Source organism: Zalophus californianus, chromosome 3 (assembly GCF_009762305.2).
Source record: "Zalophus californianus isolate mZalCal1 chromosome 3, mZalCal1.pri.v2, whole genome shotgun sequence".
NCBI lineage: Eukaryota > Metazoa > Chordata > Mammalia > Carnivora > Otariidae > Zalophus > Zalophus californianus.
Window position 1 is genome coordinate 61948417 of NC_045597.1, and position 13404 is coordinate 61961820.

Consider the following 13404-nt stretch of genomic DNA (forward strand, 5'->3'; position numbering starts at 1 on the left):
AAAAGAATATATATGCTACTGTTCTAGGATGGAATGTTCTGAATATATGTGTTAGGTCCATCTGGTCCAATGTGTCATTCAAAAACCATTTCCTTGTTAATTTTCTGTCTGGATGATCTATCCATTGATGTAAGTGGGGTGTTAAAGTCCCCTACTGTTATGTTATTACTCTCAATTTCTTCCTTTATGTCTGTTAATAGTGGCTTTATGGATTTAGGTGTTCCCAGGTTGAGCACCTAATGGTTATATTTGGGTGCACACAATTATGCCTTCTTGTTGGTTTGTTCCCTTTACGTTTATGTCTCTGTCTCTTGTTACAGTCTTTGTTTAAAGTCTGTTTTTCTGATATAAGTATTGCTATCACAGCCTTTTGCTTCCATTTTCATGGTAAATGTTTTTCCATCCCCTCACTTTCAATCTGCATGTCTTTGATCTGAAATGAGTCTCTTGTAGGCAGCATTTATAGATAGGTCTTGTTCTTATCCATTCAGTCACCCTGTGTCTTTTTATTGGAGCAATTAGTCCATTTACATTCTAAGTAATTATTATTAGGTATGTACTTCCGTTTTGTTACTTTTTTTAAGATTTTATTTACATATTTGAGAGAGAGCAAGAGAGGTAATGAGAGAGAACATGAGCAGGGGCAGGGGAGAGGGAGAAGCAGACTCCCTGCAGAGCAGGGAGCCAGACACGGGGCTCAATCCCAGGACGCTGAGATCATGATCTGAGCCAAAGGCAGATGCTTAACCGACTGAGCCACCCAGACACCCCTTTGTTACTTGTTTTATAGTTGTTTTTGTAGTTCTTCTCTTGCTCTCTTCCCTTGTGGCTTGATGATTCATTTAGTGATATGTGATATGTTTGGATTCCTTTCTCTTTATTTTTTGCATAATTACAGGTTTTTGATTTGTGGTTATCATTAGGTTCATGTATAACATCTTTTTTTTTTTTAAAGATTTTATTTATTTATTTGTTAGAGAGAGTGGGCGAGAGAGAGTGAGTGAGAGTACAAGCAGGGGGAGCTGCAGGCAGGGGGAGAAGCAGTTTTCCTGCTGAGCAAGGAGGCCAATGCGGGACTTGATCCCAGGACCCTGGGATCATGACCTGAGCCGAAGGAAGCCGTTTAACTGAGTGAGCCACCCAGGCGTCCCCATGTATAACATCATGCATGCATATAGCAATCTACATTAAATTGATGGTTGCTTAAATTTGAACCCTTTCTAAAAGCACTAGATTTTTACACACCCCCCTCACGTTTTATGTATGTGATGTCATACTTTACATCCTTTTATTTTGTGAATCCCTTTACTGATTTTTATAGATATAATTGATTTTACTACTTTTTGCTTTAACCTCCATACTGGCTTTATAAGTAATTAATTTACTACTTACTATGTTTGTATTTACATGTGAAATATATTCCTTTCATAATTTTCTTACTCTTGATAATGGCCTTTTCTTTCCACAGAAAGAATTTCCTTTAACTTCTTTTCTAAGACTGGTTTAGTAGTAATGAACTCCTTTCACTTTTGTTTGGGAAACTATGCATCGCTCCTTCTATTCTGAATGACAGCGTTGCTGAGTAGAGTGTTCTTGAGTGCAGGTTTTTCCTTTCAGCACTTTGAATATATTATGCTACTTTCTTCAGGCTTACAGAGTTTCTGCTGAAAAATCATCTGATAGCCTTATGCGGTTTCCCTTTTATGTAACTGCTTTATTTTCACTGGCTGCTTTAAAAAAAAATCTCTTTATCACTACCTTTTTCCATTTAAATGTTATGTGTCTTGGTGTAGACCTCTATGTATTAATTTTATTGGGGGCTCTCTGTGCCTCCTGGATCTGGATGTCTGTTTCCATGCCCAGATTTGGGAAGTTTTCAGTTGCTATTTCTTCAAATTTTCTGCCCCCTGTTCTTTCTCTTCTCCTTTTGGGATCTCTGTAATGTGAGTGTTATTATGCTTGATGATTTTGCTGAGTTCCTAGCCTATTCACATTTTTTATTCTTTTGTGTTGTTGTTGCTCAGCTTTGTTGCTTTCTGTTACTCTATGTTCCAGCTTGCTGATTGATTCTTCTGCCTCCTCTAATCTACTATTTTTCCCTCTAGCATATTTTTAATTTCAGTTATTGAGTTCTTTACCTCTGATCGGTTCTTTTTTATATTTTATAGCTCTTTTTTTGAAGGTCTCCCTGAGGTCCTCCACTCTTTTTTTTAAATCTAGTAAGTATCTTTATGATCATTACTTTGAGTTTTTTTAATCAGGCATATTGCTTATCTCTGTCTCATTTTAGCTCTTTTGCTCTGGTTTTGTCCTGTCATTTAGGACACATTCTTCTGTTTCCTCACTTTAACTAACTCTCTGTGTTTATTTTATGTATTAGGAAAGTCAATTATGTCTCCTGACTTTGAAAGTAGCAGCCTTAAGAAGAAGTTCTGTGGTCCCTGTTTATCAGAAACAGGCACTTCAAGGGTTTCTCCTATGTGGATTCCATATACTTTACTGCTGGAGGCTGAGCCTCATTTTCCTTCGGTCCAGTTGGCTACAATGGCCTACTTTGCCTGTTGTGGGCAGAGTTTGGTCACTCTGCTGTTGAGGGTCCAGTCTGGGGCTGCTGTAGACTTGCAGTTGGGTGGTATCCGCAGTCAGACAAGATGCCTGCCCTTCACTCATTTGCTGGGGCTGCAGTCACACCGAACTCAGGCCATTCTCCCTGTGTTCTACCCTGAGAGGCTTTGGTTGGTGGGTGGGACCTGCAGACTAACTAGATACCTGCCCCCAATCCATCTGCCAGAACTGCAGTGACCCCAAACTATTGCTCTGTATCCCTGTGCTGCCCCCCCAGGATGTTTTTGTTGGTGGATGGGGCCAGCAATCAGATCAGATGCCTGCCCCCTGTCTGTCTGCTCAGGTGGCACATGCATCAATTGACAGGGTACTCTGCACTACCAGTTATAAGGTTCAGCTACTGGGACTGCAACAGCCCTGGTGTGTATAGTTATCTTCCCCTCTTCTCAGGGCAGGTATCACTTTGAAGGAAGCCCCTATGAGTGGGGCATGTTGGATGTGGCAGATCCACAGAAGAACATGGGGGCAGGGTACATGGTGTTAGCAAGGTAGGTGTAAAGTGTTCTCACTAGTTCCCATGAGTGCCAAGCTATCTAGGTTGAGGAGGGGGCAAATGGTCCCACCAGCTCTTTTGTTCTTGGAGAAGTCTTCTAAAGATCACTGCTCTCCAGCACATACTCTGAGATTAATAAATAAATCTCCTTCACTATATCCCAGGTATTTTTCAAATTGCTGCTTCTATGCTTATCTCAGTGCGATTGTTGGTTATTCTGGCTCCTTAAGGGCAGGGACTCAGTTTCCTATTGCCCTCTGGCTCTCTTAGAACTAAGCCCACTGATTTTTAAAGTACCCTGAGTTAAGCCTTGCTGGTTGTACAAACTCACTAAGTTAAGCCCCACTGGCTTTCAAAGCCAAATGTTATGGGGCTCATCTTCCCATTGCAGGTCCCCGTGTCTGGGGTACCTGCTGTGGAGTCTGCTCCTCTCCCTTTTCCATGCTTGTGGGGTCCCTCTTGTTTGTGGTTAGTCTCAGCAGGAGTTTTGTTCCCCACTGCATCTCCACCCCACCTACCCTTTTCAATGTGGCCTCCTTTCTACAATGAACTGTGGAAGGTCTCTTCTGCCAGTCATTTTCTGGGTTAGTTACACTAATATGGCTATTATCTTGGTGTGCCCAAGGTGAACTTAGGATCCTCCTACTCCACCATCTTCCCAGAATTCCCCTGAAAACCTGCAATATTAAAGCCATACTATTATGGAGAATTTGATGTTATTTATCCTTGGTTTTAGAATCATTTGTTTACATTGCAGGCTATGTTAACAATGATTATTTAGACTTAGTTCTGAATATTTATGATTTCTTAACACCTTGTCTCTATAAGGCATCTTCCTTATTCCTGAGTTCTTCATTTTGACTCATTGCTCAGTTGGCACTTCTTTGAGTAATTGCTTTTAGGAAAGGCACATGGCTGTCATGGTTTGAGTCGTGGCATGTTGGAGGGTGTTTTTCTCTTCCTTTCAAATATTAATAATGCTTCTCCTGGATATGGAATTACTGAGTCACAGTTCTTTCCCAGAAAACTCCACACACGTTGTTTGAGGCTGCACTCTTAACACACTATTTTTAAAAAAAAATCTCAACTGTATATTTACTTGGAGTAGTTTTGAAAAAGATAGGGAAGTTAAAGCCTCCCCTTTGTGCCTCATGATTCTGTCAGGTGTGGGTTCTGTATGGTCACTTTGTCAAGTAAATTCAGATTTATTATAAAATTTCTTCACGACCCAGAGATCCAGTCTGTGTGGGATCAGAAGGGCGTGTTTTAAAAAATGGCAGCCTCAGGGCAATTCCCCTCTTTTGGCCAATTAGTCATGTGTCCACATTAGCCTCAGCTTCCTAAGACTGGGCAGACGTGGTGAGTGGAGGTGGGGGGGAGAAATTTTAGGGAATGGGGAGCTCTTATATCTCAGGTTAGCCTAATAGCATTCATCGGTAGTCAATTTTGGCAAGGCCCAGTTCTATTCATCTGTTCACTCCATTGTCCAGTCCAGTGTTGGGTGCAGGCTATAAACACTGCTCTGGCATTAATGCCAGTTGGGGTGGAATTTGGGCCCTGTGTTGTAGGCTTCAGCATGGCAATAATTTGCTCCCCAGTAGTTACCTTGTCCCCAGGCATAGAATAAAAGGAGGCATAGCTGGAGGCTCCATCAAATAGGCTCCTCCTCCTATTAATGGAAGGAGCCCAGTCTCTAGGGTGTTTCTCCTTTGAAATGTGTCTTACTAAAATTCTGTATCTCCAAAGTGCACTTGCCACCCCAATGTGACTCTCATTAATGATTAAGTGTTGTGTTCCTGGGTGTCTTTTTTCAAGAGATGAATATTATAAGACAAGAGTATCATTTACTCTCTATCCATCCCTGAAGTCTTTTATTTTACTGCTATGGAAACAGGTCTGGCCAAGGTTTGATCACTTGCACAGAATCCCACAGCTCATTAATGGGAGAGATAGAACATTGATCTCTTCTACCATGCCTTTCTGTCTCCATGTTATCTTGCTTTAGTTGATGATCCCAACTTTAACAATACTGTAAACTTGGGACTGGGGCTTTACGGGCAATGGAAATATTACTAAACATAGTTTAGAGTTTTATTTGCATTTATTCTACATATGAAAGTTAAAAAAAATCATGAAGCAGGACATTGAAAATCTTGGTAAAAAACATTTTGTTTTGCAAATTCTGAAGAACTTTCTTTCAAACTGTATTTATGAAGTCCTTTTTTATTGGCTAAATTCATATTCTATATCAGAAGAAATCTGTGATAAACTTGAAAACTCTGGAATTTAATTTTTACTTCTTTTTGCAGCAGCATGATTAAGAGAATTGTGTACTCACTTACATCGTCACTCACATTCAGGTATGTGAGATCCTAGAAAAGGAGATAATTACACATATTGTTTAATATTTTTTAATGTTAAAGGACCTGGCAGGGAATATTTCCACTGTCAGTATGTTGCTAAATAGCCCTTGTGCCCCATTTAATGTAACATAATTTGTCTTGAAATTTTAGGTTAAGCTGAACATTAAGAATTGCAAAGAAATGGTATCTAAGCCTGATAATAATAGCATATTAGTAAGTTTTTTCTACCTGTAAAAGTAAAATTAATGAAGCATGCTTTTTAAAATTCTTTAACAGTTTTTATTAAACACTTTATTTGTCCAGAAGTACTCCTTAATTCTGGAAGCATTCTACTTAGGCTTCTTCTCTACACGACAGTAAGATTTCAAGCTATGATACAGAGTCACACAAAATACTTGCTTCCTTTTAATATTATTTAAAATTTAAATTTCAATTTATTTTTTATTATGTTCAGTCACCATATAGTACAAAAATTATTTAGAATTTAAAATAAATTTATAATATTTTAATTTGCATTGCCATTATAAGAAAGTATTTTAATTTTTATTTTTTTATTAAGTTATGTTAGTCACCATACAGTACATCATTGCTTTTTGATGTAGTGAACCATGATTCATTGTTTGCGTATAACACCCAGTGCTCCATGCAATACATGCCCTCCTTAATACCCATCACTGGGCTAACCCATCCCCCCACCCCCTCCCCTCTAAAACCCTCAGTTTGTTTCTCGGAGTCCATAGTCTCTCATGGTTCATCTCCCCCTCCAATCCCCCCCCCCTTCATTTTTCCCTTCCTTCTAATATCTTCCCTTCTATTCCTTATGTTCCACAAATAAGTGAAACCATATGATAATTGACTTTCTCTGCTTGACTTATTTCACTTAGCATAATCTCCTCCAGTCCCATCATGTTGATGTAAAAGTTAGGTATTCATCCTGTCTGATGGCTGAGTAATATTCCTTTGTATATATGGACCACATCTTCTTTATCCATTCATCTGTTGAAGGGCATCTCAGCTGTTTCCACAGTTTGGTCATTGTGGACATTGCTGCTATGAACATTGGGGTGCATATGGCCTTTCTTTTCACTACATCTGTGTCTTTGGGTTAAATACTCAGTAGTGCAATTGCTGGGTCATAGGGTAGCTCTATTTTTAATTTTTTGAGGCACCTCCACACTGTTTTCCAAAGTGGCTGTACCAACTTGCATTCCCACCAACGGTGTAAGACGGTTCCTTTTTCTCCACAACCTCTCCAACATTTGTTGTTTCTTGCCTTGTCAATTTTTGCCATTCTAACTGATGTAAGGTGGTATCTCAATGTGGCTTTGATTTGAATTTCCCTGATGGCTAATGATGATGCACATTTTTTCATGTGTCTGTTAGCCATTTGTCTTCTTTTGAGAAGTGTCTGTTCATGTCTTCCGCCCATTTTTTGACTTGTTTGTTTTTTTGGGTGTTGAGTTTGAGAAGTTCTTTATAGATCTTGGAAATCAGCACTTTGTCCGTAGTGTCATTTGCAAATGTCTTCTCCCATTCTGTGGATTGCCTCTTTGTTTTGTTGACTGTTTCCTTTGCTGTGCAGAAGCTTTTCATCTTGATGAAGTCCCAAAAGTTCATTTTTGCTTTTGTTTCCCTTGCCTTTGGAGATGTATCTTGAAAGAAGTTGCTGTGGCCGATGTCGGAGAGGTTACTGCCTATGTTCTCCTCTAGGATTTTGATGGATTCCTGTCTCACATTGAGGTCTTTCATCCATTTTGAGTTTATCTTTGTGTATGGTGGAAGGGAATGGTCGAGGTTCATTCTTCTGTATATAGCTGTCCAATTTTCCCAGCACCATTTATTGAAGAGACTGTCTTTTTTCCATTGCATATTTTTTCCTGCTTTGTCGAAGATTATTTGACCATAGAGTTGAGGGTCCATATCTGGGCTCTCTATTCTGTTCCATTGGTCTATATGTCTGTTTTTGTGCCAGTACCCGGCTGTCTTGGTGATCACTGCTTTGTAATACAGCTTGAAATCAGGCAACGTGATGCCCCCAGCTTTGTTTTTCTTTTTCAGCATTTCCTTGGCAATTCAGGGTCTTTTTGGATTCCATACAAATTTTAGGATTGTTTGTTCCAGCACTTTGAAAAATGCCATTGGTATTTTGATTGGGATGGCGTTGAAGGTATAGATTGCTCTGGGCAGCATAGACATTTTAACAATGTTTATTCTTCTGATCCATGAGCATGGAAAGTTTTTTCCATCTTTTTGTGTCTTCTTCAATGTCTTTCATGAGTGTTCTGTAGTTCCTAGAGTATAGATCCTTTACCTCTTTGGTTAGGTTTATTCCAAGGTATCTTATGGATTTGGTGCTATTGTAAATGGAATCGATTCTCTAATTTCTCTTTCTACAGTTACATTGTTAGTGTATAAGAAAGCAACTGATTTCTGTGCATTGACTTTGTATCCTGCCACATTACTGAATTGCTGTATGAGTTCTAGTAATTTGGGGGTGGAGTCTTTTGGGTTTTCCACATAAAGTATCACATCTTCTGCGAAGAGAGAGAGTTTGACTTCTTCTTTGCCAATTTGAATACCTTTTATTTCTTTTTGTTGTCTGATGCTGTTGCTAGGACTTCTAGTACTATGTTGAACAATAGTGGCAAGAGTGGGCATCCTTGTCGTGTTCCTGATCTTAAGGGAAAGGCTCTCAGCTTTCCCCATTGAGAATGATATCTGCTGTGGGTTTTTCATAGATGGATTTTATGAACTTGAGGAATGTTCTCTCTATCCCTATACTCTGCAGAGTTTTAATCCGGAAAGGATGCTGTATTTTGTCAAATGCTTTTTCTGCAATGGATCATATGGTTCTAGTCTCTTATTAATGTGTTCTATCACATTGATTGTGAATGTTGAACCACGCTTGCATCCCAGGAATAAATCCCACTCGGTCATGGTGGATAATCCTTGTAATGCATTGTTGGATCCTATTAGCTAAGATTTTGATGAGAATTTTGGCGTCCATATTTGTCAGGGATATTGTCTGAAATTCTCCTTTTTGATGTGGTCTTTGCCTGGTTTGGGGATCAAGGTAATGCTGGCCTTATAGAATGAGTCTGGAAGCTTTCCTTCTGTTTCTATTTCTTAAAACAGCTTCAGGAGAATAGGTATTATTTCTTCTTTGACTGTTTGGTAGAATTCCCCAGGGAATCCATCAGGCCCTGGACTCTCATTTTTTGGGAGGTTTTTGATCAGTGCTTCAATCTGGCTACTGGTTATTGGTCTATTCAGGTTGTCAGTTTCTTCCTGTTTCAGTCCTGGTAGTTTGTACGTTTCCAGGAAGGCATCCATTTCTTCCAGGTTGCTTAATTTATTGGCATTTAGTTTTTGACAATAATTTCTAATAATTGTTTCTATTTCTTTGGTGTTAGTTGTGATCTCTCCCCTTTCATTCAAAATTTTATTAATTTGGATCCTTTCTCATTTCTTTTGGATAAGTCTGGCCCGTGGTTTATCTGTCTTATTAATTCTTTCAAAGAAACAGCTTCTAGTTTCATTCATCTGATCTACTGTGTTTCTGGTTTCTAATTCATTGATCTCTGCTCTAATCTTAATTATTTCTCTTCTAATGCGTGGCTTAGGCATCATTTGTTGTTTTTTCTCCAGTACTTTAAGGTGTAAAGTTAGTTGGTGAATTCAGGATTTTTCTATTTTTTTGAGTGAGGCTTGGATGGCTATGTATTTCCCCCTGAGGACCACCTTTGCAGTATCCCATAGGTTTTGGACCGATGTGTTTTTGTTCTCACGGGTTTCCATGTTGTTTAAGTTCTTTGATTTTCTGGTTGACCCAAACATTCTTTAAGCAGAGTGGTCTTTAGCTTCCAAGTGTTTGAATTTCTTCCAATTTTTTTCTTGTGATTGAGTTCTAGCTTCAAAGCATTATGATCTAAGAATATGCAGGGGAAAATCTCAGTCTTTTGGTATTGGTTGAGACCTGATTTGTGACCCAGTATGTGGTCTATTCTGGAGAAAGTTCCATGTGCATTCAAGAAGAATAAGTATTCTGTTGTTTTAGGGTGGAATGTTCTGTATATATCTATGAGGTCCATCTGGTCCAGTGTGTCATTCAAAGCTCTTGTTTCCTTGTTGATTTTCTGCTTAGATGATCTGTCTATTGCTGAGAGTGGAGTGTTGAGGTCTCCTACTATTAATGTATTATTATCAGTATGACTCTTTATTTTGGTTAACAGTTGGCTTATGTAGTTGGCTGCTCCCATGTTGGGGGCATAGATATTTACAATTGTTAGATCTTCTTGTTGGATAGACCCTTTAAGAATGATACAGTGTCCTTCTGTATCTCTAACTACAGTCTTTAGCTTAAAATCTAATTTGTCTGATATAAGAATTGTTACCCCAGCTTTCTTTTGAGGTCTGTTGGCATGAAAGATGGTTTTCCATCCCTTCACTTTCAATCTGGATGTATCTTTAGGTTCAAAATGAGTCTCTTGTAGAAAGCATATGGATGGGTTCTGTCTTTTTATTCAACCTGCAACCCTGTGCCATTTTATGGGAGCATTTAGACCATTTACATTGAGAGTGATTATTGAAAGATATGAATTTATTGTCATCATGTTGCCTGTGAAGTCCTTGTTTCTATAGATTGTCCTTGTAAATTTTTGTTGTATATCACTCTTGGGGTCTTTCTTCTTTTATAGAACCCCCCTTAATATTTCTTGCAGGGCCTGCGCGGTGGTCACATATTCTTTCAGTTTCTGCCGGTCCTGGAAGCTCTGTATCTCTCCATCCATTCTAAATGACAGCCTTGTCAGATAAAGTATTCTTGGCTGCATGTTCTTCTCATTTAGTACCCTGAATATGTCTTGCCAGGCCTTTCTGGCTTGCCAGGTCTCTGTGGACAGGTCTGACATTATTCTGATATTCCTCTCTCTGAACATAAGGAATCTCTTCCCCCTAAATGCCCTTAGGATGGTTTCCTGGGTTCTAAGATTTGCGAGTTTTACTATTGCATGCTGGGATGTTTGTTTGTTCTCCTTGATCTTGAGAGGGGTCCTCTCTGCCTCTAGGACGCGAATGTTTGTTTCATTCCCCAGATTAGGGAAGTTCTCAGTTACAATTTGCTCAAATATATCTTCTAGTCCTCTCTCTCTCTCTCTCTCTCCCCACAACCTTAGGGTTGTTGGCCTCTTGTTCTTCTAGCCTATTTTCTGGGGGAGGGGCCTGCCACGCTGCTACTCAGTCAACCCTGTTTGGGCAGAGTTGCCCTGCCCCCTGTGGTGGGGGATGGGCTCAGTGAAAACCAGTTTTGGGGGACTTTTGTTCTCTGGTGGCTTTCCCTGGCAGATTTCTGCATCTCTTCCAAGAGTCAGAGCAGAAGAGACCGTTTCCAACCCTCTGTCTCAGAACAGATAGATCACAGTCTATTCTTCAGTGAGCTCTCCAGGCCACACTGTCTCCATTTCTGTCTGTTCCTAAACATCACAGCGACCTGGGTTGTGTGCCCCACAGCAGCACTCTCAGTCCTTGCCTCAAGGTCAGGCACGTCTCTGCCCTTTGTGCTTCTAAAATAACCAGCTGCCCCCAGTTCATATGCGTGCCCCCGCAGCTCCAGGTTTCAGTCTGGGGGGCTGTCCTAAAGTCTTTCCCTGCTGCTACCAGTCTGCGAGTCTGTGCCAGGTCCCCAGTGCATGAGGCTTTCAGGCACCAGTGGTGCAGGATCCCTGAGGCTCTCTCCTCCTTCCATTTATCTTCCAATATCTGCCTGTGGAATCACAGCTCCTTGCTTCATACCTCAAAACCAACCACCAGGGATATTCTGTTTGTAGAGATCCAGATAGATCTTCTTACATCTCAGGCTGATTTTGTGGGTGTTCAGAATGTTCTGGTAGATATACAGCTCAATTCAGGGGACTGGTTGAAATAGGTTCCCCTACTCCTCTGCCATCTTTTTGAATCACTCAAGAAAGTATTTTGAAGACTAATGAATTTATCTTCCAAGATTATACAAGTAGTGTAATCAGTTTATGAAGAACGTGTTTAGAATATATGAAAGAAAGGCTTAGGAGGTACTTTAGAGTTCAATCATGTATATATTTATGGAATTGAATTCCTTCTCATGTGCCCAGCACTGTGCTAGAAGCATCTATTAATATATAATCTTACTGATAAAACATCTTACTAGTCAAAGTGGTCTTTTAAGGGCTTATGTTAGTCCTGCTCTCACTTGGTTTTTATTGCTAAATTTGTAAAAGTTATCAATATGAATGAGGTCTTATTTGTTATGAGAAATAGGTAGAAGCCCCTTAAAAAATTCTCAGATTTAAGAAGAGTTTACAAGTGGAGACATGTAACTTTAATTCAGGTTGCCTGTGCTATCTTAGAGTATTAATCTGATGTGTCTTTTATAAAAGGGCATGATGACATGAAATGGTGGTATGGGAATTTTAATTCTCTAACAACTGCTTCCATTGGGTGAAAACTTAGTAATTGTTTTGATATTCTAAGGCAACACAGTATTCCCTACCAGTGGACAATTTAATCCTATGTGACATTTTGGTATCATATCATTGACCTAAATGTACTCTAACTTTAGGAGTGAAAACCACTTTATCTTTGTTCTATTTTTTTGTTGTAGAATATTTGGAATTTTACTGATTTTTGTGGATCTGTCCCTCATCATTACAGACCTACTTGTCACTGAGAGCACAATGTATATTCCTTTGGAGTATCGTTCAATTTCTTTAGTTATTGGTTTATTTTTTTTCGTGGATGTTCTTCTTCGAGTATATGTAGAAGGGTAAGTTTGATTAATTTTTTAAAAGCATGTAAAGCTATTTTGTACTGCTATGAGAAGCATCCCCAAATAATTACCAAGTCAACCCAACAAATGTGTCCCTCTTAATCAAAATAATTTTCCTCGGAGGCATGGTCAACAAGAAAACAATCCAAATTCCAATTTCTACTAGATTGGGCTTTAATATTATTGTTGCAACTGGCACTCTAGTTTCCAGCAATGTATTATAGATCCTTCAACAGGTAAAGCTTAAAGGGTTTGCAAAGTGGGGCCAGGCACCTATTGTGTCTGCATGCACATAATTAAGAGGACAATGTGGGTGAGGTATAAATATAAATCTCACCAAGAGTTGAATCTAAATAAAAGCTGACAGTGTATCAGTACTAGATAATAGATCATGAACAACCCCCTACCTCAGTTAAAATAAAAATTTATGTTAAAGTACATAAAAGATCTGAGCATGCTCATCCCATCAATGAAGCTTGGTGGTGAGGCAGCAGCTGATTTTCTTTACTTGCTGGCTTTGTGAAAATGTGGATGAAGTGAGCCAAGCCCTGGAAGATGTCAGCGATGGAGTCAGGGACTAATTCCCCAGCCTCATTTCATCCAGAGCATTTCAGAAGGCTACTTGTCTCCTCTCCTGCTGAACTTCTATCCTCATACTTCAGAACCAAGGACAGTTTTTACCCCCAGGCTACTCAGAGCCTGAGAGGGGCTACCCTAGAATTGGAAGAAGGGTTCCTTGGAGCACCAGTGCTCCTGGCTGAAGGAGCCAGTGTTGGGGAGGAAGGCAAAGTGGATGGAAGTTCAGCTTTCACAGGAGGAAATTCCAGCCTACTGTGATTCTACTGTAGGCGCAAAGCCAGAATTTGCAAGCCAAATTACTGGACCTTGTGTTCCTCTTGCACATTCCTCACAGCCCAGTTGCTCTAAAGCTGTGACACATTTAGCTTCCATTGCTCAGTAGTACTGCCAAACAGCCCACCTTTGTCACCCAATACATGAAGGTATTGCTTGCTTCTTATTCAGTGGTTTGGTTCTATCTCTTACCATACTTAAGTTACCATATTGATGCTTTTGTCATTTGTATGTACAAAATAAGATATAGTTTGGATGTTTTCCCCCTTAGT

General features: G+C 39.6%; 1 protein-coding gene across 1 annotated transcript in view; it reads left to right on the top strand.

Annotated features, from left to right (window-relative positions):
- Nucleotides 1-13404, top strand: part of LOC113920286 (phosphatidylinositol 3,4,5-trisphosphate 3-phosphatase TPTE2-like) — a 141832-nt gene that overhangs the window by 54734 nt on the left and 73694 nt on the right. The window contains exon 10 of the mRNA XM_035726869.1: nucleotides 12116-12277. Coding sequence (XP_035582762.1) covers nucleotides 12116-12277 — 162 coding nt within the window. The remainder of the gene's footprint in view (nucleotides 1-12115; nucleotides 12278-13404) is intronic.